Raw genomic sequence first — 11,516 nt, 5'->3', positions numbered from 1 at the left:
CACATGAGCAAGTCCAAGCATTGAGAGCTCCTGTCATTCTCCAGCAAGAAGGGACATTGAGGGACTATATTACTCCTATCCATGACCAGACTCTAAAGGCACCTGCCCAGGCACATGACATGACTCTTACCCCTGAGCAGAGCCAGGCAATGCAGATCCCTGTGACTACTCAACAGGCCCAGATACTTGGTGTCCCTATCACTCAAGGCCAGGATGAGGCATTGGGAGTCACTATCACACCACAGCAGGCAGAGGCACAGGCACAGGCACGGGCACTGATGTTCACTCTTACTCCAGAGAACGCGCAGATTTGGGGTATCACACATACCAATGAACAAGCCCCGGCAGTGGGTATTACCCTCACCCCTGAGCAGAAACAAGTATTGGGGGTCCCACTTACCCTTGACCAGGCTCAGGCATTAGAGACCCCTCTCACTGCAGAACAGGCCTGGAAATTGGGGGTCGCTACCACTCCAGAAATGGCTCAGGAAATATCACACACTCTTTTTCTTAAGCAGGGCAAAGCATTGGGGGTTGAACAGGCTCAGTCATTTGGCACTCCTTTAACTCTGAATCAGGCCCAGGCATTGCGAATCCCAAATGCCTGGTTATCAATTATCACTCGTAGGCATGAACAGTCTTTGGGGGCCCCTCTCACCTCAGATAAAGCCCACGTCTTAGGACCTCCCCTTACCCATGAGCAAGTTCAACCTTCGGGAGCTCCCTTCACCCCAGGACAGGCCCAGCCCATGGGTATTACTCACCTGTCTAAGCAGAGCCTAGAACCAAGAGCTCCTCCCATTAATGAGCAGTTTTCACAAATCTGGGCTGGTCCTTCTTCAGGACATACCCAGGAAGTTGGGATCTTTTCCATTCCTGATAAATCCATCAAACCAAGTGCTCCTCACATGCCTAAGCTGTCCACCAGATTGGCCCCTTCCACTCTGAAACCATTTCAAGAATCAAAGACTTCTCTCCTTTCTGGGCAATCCACTACATCAAGAACTAGATGGCCCCTGGTACCATCTGCTCTTATTGATGAGAAGACCCCTGGATTTAAGGTCTCTTCTACTTCTTTGCAGACATCAGGGCTTCCTTTTACCCAAGCCCCATTTGTCTCTGGGAAATCTCGAGGAAAGGGGAGCTTCCCTAGGGAGCTTCCTTCCTCTAAACAGACACTGGTTTCTAAGGGTCAATTCACCCCTGTGAAGTTCCTAGCACCAGAGGTCCCTCCCACCCCTGGGAAGCTTTCAGTATCTGGGACCCCTCCCACTCTAGGGCAGCCCCTTACACTGGATTCCCCTCTTAGCCCTAGGCAGATCCTCATACCTAGGGACTCTCTGACTCCCCAGTCACCCCTGATATCAAAGCTTCCTCTTGCCTCCAGGCAACCTCTTATATCTGGAATTCCACCTGCCTCTTCACAGATTCCCAGTCTCTGGGCTCCTCTCTTTCCTGGGAAGCCTTTGATTCCTGGGGCCCCTTCTGTCCCTGGGGAGCTCATGGAATCTGGACTCTCCACCTTCTCTGAGCAGCCCCAGGCATTTCAGCTCCCTGCCACCTGTGAGCAATCTCCCTATCTACAAGCCCCTTCTACCCTTGGGGAGCTTCCGGCACCACAGACCTTTCCTGGGCAAGCTTTCCCACTACGGATCTCTCCCACCCCTGGGCATCCTCCACCACCACGGGCCCCCTCAACCCCTGCAAAGCCCCCAAAAGATTTGTCTCTGAAATCTAAATCAGCATTGGTCCATCCCGGTGCTCCAAGTTTCAAGGTACCACAAGCCCCTTTCACCGCTAAGAAGTTCCAAATATCAGAGGTCTCTGACACTTCTGAAGAAATCCAGGAACTCCGAGATTCTTTTACTATGGAACAACTTAGGACATTTCAGCCCTATCTCACCAAGTATAGGACACCAGTATCACAAACTCCTTACATTGATGAGGGGGACCTGCCCACTCTCATGAAGCCTATAACATCACTGCCTCCTCTTACTACTCAACTACCCAAAAGATCACAGATTTCACCTTCCGAATGGGACTGGAAATCCCGATTTCCCCCTATAAGTAAGCCCTGCGTACTGACTTCAGTTTCAGGTACCAAGAAACTCAAGATGATGATACCCCCTTCCTCTTTCCAAGAGCTCAAAGAGCAGAGGTATTTTGTTGATGTGAAGGCTCAAAGGAAGAACCTGATACTCTTAAATCAGACCACAGAAACTTCTGGACACCCTTCAGAGCTACATACAACAGCTAGAAATCTCATAATTGAGACACTTCATACAGACACAGTTCGACTGGGATACCTATTCCGCAAGTACATTGCCTATAGGCTGATCCAGCGTGCAAGGTAGATGTAACTATTACATGTTGATTTCTGGTTTAGTTCTGATTTCAAATATGCTCCCACGTTGCCCTATAAGTATATTCATATTTACCAGGTCAGTTGTTCTAAAAGATTCTCTTATGGTAGGTCTATGGGATGGAAGCCTATTTAAGATAGCAAAAGGAGATATTTTTTAGAAAATATCATATAATATGATCTATTTCATATGCCAAGGTAAATTTTGTGGATAATGACTGATCCCCATAATATCTACTTCAAAAGTTTAGAGATGTTTCCAGTTATTCTGAATTTTTTACATCCTCTTGGGCTCACCAGAAGATGTATGATTCCTAAAATGGGAGATGGCAGATTATGTACAAGGTGTTGCCATGGCAACTTGACTGCTGGAGTGACCTGAAAGAAACAGATCCTCATCCTGATTTTTAAAAATTGCAAATAGCTCTAACCGGTTTGGCTCGGTGGATAGAGCGTCGGCCTGCAGACTGAAAGGTCCCAGGTTCGATTCCGGTCAAGGGCATGTATCTTGGTTGTGGGCACAATCCCAATAGGAGATGTGCAGGAGGCAGCTGATCGATGTTTCTCTCCCATCGATGTTTCTAACTCTCTATCCCTCTCCCTTCCTCTCTGTAAAAAAAAAAAAAAAAAAAAAAAAAAAAAAAAAAAAATTTAATAAAATTTATTAAAGAAAAAATTGCAACTATCAGAAATAGGTCAGGGAAATGGATCTGGTTCCTCCCCCACCCCCCGCAACCCCCCCCCCGACACACACATGGCTACCCAGTTCCCCCTACTTATTTAAACGTATCTTAATTATAAATTTTTGTATCAATTAGGTACATATCTGGACTTTTTATTATTTTTTACTGATTACATATAGATGAGTCACTTCTATTCCATGTTATTTATTGCAGTTTTATTCTCATGATGTTGAGTCTTTGTCAACTGACCTGCCATCCTTAGCATTTGTGTTTTGAGGTTACGAACCTATTATTTGGGGGAAACTTTTTAACCTTAAATTACAAGAAGCTAAACTAAAACCTATAATAGAAGAGGTTATCATTAAATATAGGAAGAACTATGTTATTTATTCACCACATGTTTACTGAATGCCTCCAATGTGCCAAGCATTGTTTTAGTTGCTAGGGATATAGCAGTGAATAAAACGAAGTACCCTGTTCTCAACAAATTTACATTTTTGAGGACAGAATTCATTTGATAACTAAGGATTGAAATAACAAGGCGCAAAAGAAAGACTTATTCAAGATATAATCAGAACTTTTAATTTCAAAGCTTAAATTGAGATTTGTTGGAAAATGGTTTAATCTATATTTGTCTTTAGTTTGTTCTTTCCAAACTGAATATTCCTAGTTTTTTAAAATCTATTCGAGAATTTTAAATAACATGTTCCTGGTCAATCTCCAGTTCTCTTACGTCTTTTTTCCTTAGTTTTATTTAAATTTTAAAAAATAAGTGGCATTCACCTGGTACAATATTTTAAAAATTCAAATGAGATAAAGAGAAGTCTCCCTAATAATCCTATCCTAGCCTTTAGGCCTCTTCCCCAGGGCTATTAATGCATATGCATAACATTTTCTGCATATGTAGAAAAGTACTATGCTCTTTTATCCCCCTTTTTGCATATTTTAAAGTTACCATGTTTGATTTTTTTTCATAATTGAACTTAGGTATTAAGTGTTAGATAACTTGGGAATTCGTATATAAAGAGTCTACTCATTCATTTTATAGTTCCATAGTATTCAAAGTTTGGATTTACCAGAATTTACCTAACCTCTGATGGATATTTATGCTGTTTTCAACATTTTGCTTTATAAAAATATACTTTTATGAACAATCTTGTATACACATATATATGTATGTATATTCCTAGTAGAATTTCTGGATCAAAGGGTAAGTGTTTTATAATTGTGATTTTTGTCAAATTGTTTTCCAAAGAGGTTGTAACAATTTACATGTTGGTTAGTGTTATAAATTGGTATTTCCCTACATCAGGACTAACACAAACTATTATCAAATTTTTTGTTCATTGCCAATATAATGATGAAATATGGCATTTTACTGCTTTAATTGTCACTACTTTTATTATTGGTGAGGTTAAGCGTCTTTTTCTAGACTTAAGGGACATCTGTATTTCATTTTCGGTGAAGACACCATTAAAATACTTTGCCCATTTCTCATTAGGGTTGTCAGCTTGCTTTTTAAAATTCATTTGGGGGATCTGATAAAATATTTGGAAAATTGGCCCCTTGTCTGTGATGCAAATTGTAAATTTCCCCCCACTTTTCTTTACTCTGCTTTTGGTATTTTTTGCTTTGTAGAAAATTAAGATTTTTAGCCCTAGCCGAGTGTTGGCTTGCAGACTGAAGGGGTCCCTGGTTTGATTCCGGTCAAGGCACATACCAGGTTGTGGGCTCGATCCCCAGTAGGGGGTGTGCAGGAGGCAGCCAACCAATGATTCTCTCTCATCATTGATGTTTCTATCTATCTCTCTCCCTCTCCCTTCCTCTCTGAAATCAATAAAAATATACATTTTAAAAATTATGATCTTTAAAAGTCCTTTCTAGGTCTCTTAGTATTTTTATGGTTGGTTATTCATTTTTTTGTTTGTTTTATACTTAAGTCTTTGATTCACAACATTCTGTTGTGAGAAATGGATCTGGCCCCCCCCCACCCCCCACCCACCCACACACACATACATGGCTACCCAGTTCCCCCTACTTATTTAAACGTATCTTAATGATAAATCCTTGTATCAATTAGGTACATATCTGGACTTTTTATTATTTTTTACTGATTACATATATATGAGTCACTTCTATTCCATGTTATTTATTGCAGTTTTATTCTCATGATGTTGAGTCTTTGTCATAGTCATTACAGTGTTTGCCAGTCCTTGTTAATGAGATGTGAGCAGAATTGGTATGTGTCACTTCTGTGCTGAGCATTGTTAGTCTGACACCCTCCAGAGTCTCGTTTTCCTCTGCCACGATAACCTACGATGTTTAAGATAGCTGTTTTTATAGCCTGTGTTCTTGAGAGTATACAACGAAGCTCTCCCTGCTGAGCCCTGGTGGATTTGTAGTATGAACAACAAGTAAAATTTTCTTTTTAGCCACTAAGATTTGGGGTTGTTAAAACAGCAAATCTAGCTTATCTTTACTAACACTGTCTTCCTATCCAAGAATATGGTATACCTCCCTTTTTGTTCAAGAATATGTGTGTCCTTCTGGAAAAGGTTTTTGTATAACTCTTCCATATTCTTCCATAAGTGTATATCCTGGTAGTTGTGTTTTTTAGAAAATATTTTTATTGATTTCAGAGAGGAAGGGAGAGGGAGAGATAGAAACATCAATGATGAGAATCACTGATTGGCTGCCTTCTGCACACCTCCCACTGGGGATCAAGCCCACAACCAGGGCAGATGCCCTGATCAGGAATAGAACCGTGACCTCCTGGTTCATAGGTCGATGCTCATCCATGCCAGCTGGGCAGTTTTTATTTTTGTGGTTACTATTGTAAATGGACTCTCTCTTTCTGTGATATCTTCTAACTCATTATTTGTATAAATGAAGGCTAGATTTCTCTATATCAATTTTGTATGCAGCCATTTATGGTATTCAAGCATGTGAAAGTTTTTTAATGGATATTTTTGAGTTTTCCAGGTATATAATCAAAGCACCTACCAATAATAATATTTTACATTTAGATTTGCCAATTTTTAAACATCTAATTTCTGTCTCTTGATTATCTGAATTGGTTAGTATCTCCAGGACTCTGTTAAAAAAATATTGGTGATATGGCTACCAGGTCATCTTTATTCATTTGACTGCCCTGAGTAACAGCTATGAGTGCCTTCCTGTAGCCCCATGTTATTTTTCTAAAAAAATTCATATTCAAGTGTGTTTAAAGGATCACTTATATTGATATTCTCTTTTCTGAAAAAGTTGTAAAATATTCTTAACATAAGTCAATTTCTTCTTTGTTCTTATTTTCTCCATTCTATGTATCTCAGATGGCCAAAATATAAGCCCTTTCATAACTATTTATTAAAAAATAACTATAAGCCCTAACTGGTTTGGCTCAGCAGATAGAGCGTCGGCCTGCGGACTCAAGGGTCCCAGGTTCGATTCCAGTCAAGGGATGTACCTTGATTGCAGGCACATTCCTAGTGGGGAGTGTGCAGGAGGCAGCTGATCGGTGTTTCTCTCTCATCGATGTTTCTAACTCTCTATCCCTCTCCCTTCCTCTCTGTAAAAAGTCAATAAAATATATTTAAAAAAAAATAAATAACTATAAATTGGTTTAAAAGATAGTGGCAATGATGAATATTCTATATAATAAAAGGGCAATATGCAAATTGACCCTAACAGTGGAATGGCCAGTTGCTATGACATGCATTGACCACCAGGGGGCAGACGCTTAATGCAGGAGCTGCCCCCTGGTGGTCGGTGTGTTTCCACAGGGGGAGTTCTGCTCAGCTACAAGCTGGGCTGAGGGCTGTGAGCACAGCAGCAGTGGTGGGAACCTCTCCTGCTTCTGTGGCAGCACTAGGATGTCCAACTGCGGCTTAGGCCCGTTCCCATCAGTCGGACATCCCCCGAGGGCTCCTGGGCTGCCAGAGGCATGTCTGACTGCCAGCTTAGGCTTGATCCCCTGGGGAACAAGCCTAAGCCAGCAGGTGGACATCCCCTAAGGGGTCCTGGACTGTGAGAGGGTGCTGGCCAGGCTGAGGGACCCCCCCCCCCCAATGCACAAATTTTCGTGCACTGGGTCTCTAATCTTTCTTATATTTATCAGTAAAAAAATACTGACTATTAGGTTTAAGTACATTTTTATCATATTAAAGTATCCATTTGCTCCTGTTCCATTATGTTTTTTTTTAAAAGCAAGAGTGGATGTTGAATTTTGTTAAATTTGTTAAAACACATTTTTTATTAAATGTGATTTTGACATGTCATTTTCATGTGCATTAAAGAAAATATTACTTTCTACTCAGATTTATTAATATAATTAATTTTATTAAACCATCACTGCATTCCTGGAATAAATCCTATTTGTCCTTGGTGTATCCTTCTTTGAATGTTATAAAGTTTGTTTGCTAATGTTTCATTTAGGTGTTGTTTTACATTAATTAGTAAGTTGGATTGGTGCTATCTTTGTCAATTTGTTTGTGCTATTTTTGTCAATTTTTAATATAATTTTAAGCTTCTACCATTAAAAAATGTGAAAACTTCTTCTCTCCACACAGTTACTAGGAAGAGATTGCTTCGCTGGTTTTATAATTCAAAAGTTATGTTTGTTAAACACCCTGTCAAAACAATCAATTTCAGTATTACAGATTCCCATATTATTGTGTTAAGATTTGCCTGTGCTTTGGAACCTTCATAGAGCACATTTTCTTTTGGAATGTATTTGATTGATAAAAAATTTTAACACAGTTTCACCTCAATGTAGAAAAACAGTGGTTTTGTTTCTTTCTTTTCTTTTAGTCTGCCAAAATAAAATACTCATTTTTTGCATAAAAAAAAAATGTGAAAACTTCTTTTTTATGCTTGAGAGTTTAACAGTAAAATTAGTTGTTCTTTTAAGGTTTGGCAGATCTCATCTATGATATTATATAGGCTTGGTACTTTTGAAGGGAAGTTCTTAGACAGCTTTCTTAATTTTTATATGGCAATTAGTTTGTTCAGATTTATTGGAGATTTTTAAATTTTTTGCATATATTTTTTATTGTTGATAGTATTACAGATATCTCCCATTTTCCCCTTTCCTCTTCCCCCTGACTGGAGATTTTGAAGTCTAAGGGACATGATCTGACCTGCTTCAGTAAAATCATTTAAAAATTGAAATATAGATCAACATTTTGTAACAATATTTAACTTATTCAAGTATAACTTTAATCCCATCAAAAGTGAATTCATTTTTCCCAGAAAGTTCTTATTTAATATTTAATGTTATTATAATCAGATCACCAACAGGTATAATAAGGAATAAAATATTGATAGATTAAAGATTCCATAACAAAGATAGCTAGGTCAAGAAGATTCTTGACATTATATGGGTGAGAAGATATGAAGTATAATAATATTAACTACTTTTGAATAGTATAAAAGATGGTGATAAGAATGTTACCCACTTGCTTCATTGAGAACAGTGTTATTTATGGGACTGGGTGTGATAGGCATTCTATAATTGATATGGAGAAGTTATCAAAAACACATGTAATAAAGACGGTTTAAGAGTGAAAAAAACGAAAATTACCTATAGGACATGGAAAAAAATCCAAGGCTATTGGAAAATTAATTTAATTAAATATACTAAGTTAACTCAGAAAATTGACCTGTTTAAGTATTAAATGATCCATATATTTAGTAGGTTCTAAGTTATTAATTATAACCCACAAAAGGGACCTAAGAGTTGTTTCCTCTCTCTGTGTGTGTTTATAATATGTATGTAAAACACATATGTTCAGAAACATATCTTCAATTATTCCTCTTGGCAACTCCTGCCCCCCAAATCCAAACTCTTTAACATGCCCTTTAAGGCCTTTCATAATCCAGCCATTCCAGTCTCCTTCCCACCATATCCTTTCATATATCCATGGTCTAAAAGTCTCAGACTATTCACCATTCCCAAAATATAACTTCCATTCTCTTACATTTGTACTAAGTATTACTTCAACCTGGAATTCCTCATCCCCTTCTTCCCAAACTTAAGATTTACCTGAGATTCTGTTTAAAATACAGATCTCAAAGCCTACACACCAAGATTTTGATTAAAAAGGTCTGAGGAACCTTGGAATCTGTATTTTTAACAGGCATTTCTTCCTTCCCCGACAAATGATTCAGTCCACACTTTGAGAAATATTGGTATTCTGAAAAGAGAGAAGATCTAGGTTTGCTTCCCAAATATGCTATTTATTTATGTGACTTTAGAAAATCATTTAGCCTGGTCAGTATGGGTCAGTCAGTGGTTGAGCATCAACCCATGCATCAAGAGGTTGCTGGTTTGATTCCTGGTGAGGGCATATAACCCAGCTGCAGACTTGATCCCCAGTTGGGGGTGTGCAGGAGGCAGCTAATTGCCTCTCTCTTCCCCCTCACCCTTCTCTCTGTAAAAATCACTTCAAAAATCTTTAATTTAAAAAAAAATTTTTTTTTGGCCCAGATTCCTTTCCTCTCCTGTAGTATGGGGATGGTGAAACACTATCTGTTTAGGAGACCCAAACATGGTGGTATGCTATGAGAATACATTTTTTTAAATATATGTTTTTGATTTTTTACAGAGAGGAAGGGAGAGGGACAGAGAGTTAGAAACATCAATGAGAGAGAAACATCGATCGGCTGCCTCCTGTACACTCCCTACTGGGGATGTGCTCGCAACCACAGTACATGCCCTTGACTGGAATCGAACCTGGGACCCTTCAGTCCGCAGGGCGATGCTCTATCCACTGAGCCAAACCAGTTAGGATGAGAATACATTTTTATGACTATTCCTCAAGATCCTATTCAACATCTTCTTATAAAGCCTTCTTTATTTCTTTTACTATAACTAATTATGCATTTGTTTTTGTTCAAATAGCATGTTTACATTTTTATTTAGCATTTGTTTCATTCTCTCTTTGACACAGTTAATTTATTAGTCTCCTATTCTGGCTTTGAAATGCTTTGAAGGCAAAGACACTGTCTTTTTTATAATTGTACTAGAGGCCCGGTGCATGAATTTGTGCACCACTGGGGGGGTCTCTCGGCCTGGCCTGCGGGATCAAGCCAAAATCAGCTCTCCGACATCCCCTGAGGGGTCGCAGATGGGAGAGGGCACAGGCCAGGCTGAGGGACCCCTACCAGTGCACGATCGGGGCCAGGGGTGGGGGGATGCGGGACGTTGGCCAGCTGGGGAGGGACTGCGGAGGGCTCCAGGTGTGTCTTGCCCGGCTCCCTCAGTCCTGAATGGCCGGACCCCAGCAGCAAGCTAACTTACTGGTAGGAGCATCTGCCCCCTGGTGGTCAGTGCACATCATAGCAACTGGTTGACTACTCAACTGTCTGCCCCTGGTGGTCAGTGCATGTCATAGCAAGCGGTTGAGCAGCCTTAGCATATCATTAGCATATTACGCTTTGATTGGTTGAACAGACTACCGGACACCAAACATTTAGCATATTAGGCTTTTATTATATAGAACTAGAGGCCCGGAGCACAAAAATTTGTGCACTCGGGGGGGGTCCCTCAGCCCAGCCTATGACCTCTTGCAGTCTGGGACCCTTCGGAGGATGTCCACCTGTTGGCTCAGGCCCGCTCCCTGGGGGACTGGGCCCAAGCTGGCAGTCAGACATCCCTCTGGCAGCCCGGCAGCCCTCGGGGGATGTCCACTTGCCAGCAGGGAGCAGGCCTAAGCTGCAGTCGGACATCCTTCGCACTGCTGAGGAGGCGGGAGAGGCTCCCACCACCACCGCTGTAAAGGCAGCCGTCAGCCTGGCTTGTGGCTGAGCAGAGCTCCCCCTGTGGGAGCACACTGACAACCAGAAGGCAGCTCCTGCATTGAGCGTCTGCCCCCTGGTGGTCAGTGTGTGTCATAGTGACCAGTCATTCCCAGTCTTTCTGCTGTTAGCGTCAGTTTGCATATTACCCTTTTATTATATAGGATTATGTCTTGTACATATCAATACTAGAATTTTAATGTATTTAAATAATAATAAAAACACTATTATAACACTAAACTGTGAAGGGTTAATAAAAATTTGACAGTCATAGATTTTTGAAAGTTTAGTCATATATGGAACTAGATTAAGATTTGGTTAAGTAAGCCTCCCATCCCTATCCCATCCCTCTCTACTTATTAAGGATGAGATGAGAATTGAAGTAACTAAGGCCAGGTTTGTTGAGTTAAGGTCAGTAATTATATCAATCTAATTCTTGTTCATTTTTTTTCCAGAAACAACATAATCAAAAGATTACTAGCCATCCAAAACAGTGGGAAAGGTTATGAGACCCAGAATCTTTACATAATGCTGAACAGAATTGATGGCTACCAGAAAAAGATGATGGGGGTCTGGACCGAGAAGCAAAAGTCTCTAGAGCAGAGACGGAATCAGTGCCTGAGGAAAATGATGTTCTTATTTAGCCAGGTAATCTGTTTTCTATTCCCTCGCCC

General features: G+C 40.3%; 1 protein-coding gene across 1 annotated transcript in view; it reads left to right on the top strand.

Moving 5' to 3' along the window:
• Positions 1 to 11,516, top strand: part of FAM186A (family with sequence similarity 186 member A) — a 78,234-nt gene that overhangs the window by 63,212 nt on the left and 3,506 nt on the right. The window contains exons 5-8 of the mRNA XM_059681143.1: positions 639 to 718; positions 947 to 1,279; positions 1,388 to 2,350; positions 11,298 to 11,490. Coding sequence (XP_059537126.1) covers positions 639 to 718; positions 947 to 1,279; positions 1,388 to 2,350; positions 11,298 to 11,490 — 1,569 coding nt within the window. The remainder of the gene's footprint in view (positions 1 to 638; positions 719 to 946; positions 1,280 to 1,387; positions 2,351 to 11,297; positions 11,491 to 11,516) is intronic.

Source organism: Myotis daubentonii, chromosome 2 (assembly GCF_963259705.1).
Source record: "Myotis daubentonii chromosome 2, mMyoDau2.1, whole genome shotgun sequence".
In the NCBI taxonomy this organism is placed as follows: Eukaryota; Metazoa; Chordata; class Mammalia; order Chiroptera; family Vespertilionidae; genus Myotis; species Myotis daubentonii.
This window is presented reverse-complemented; position numbering and strand designations above follow the sequence as displayed.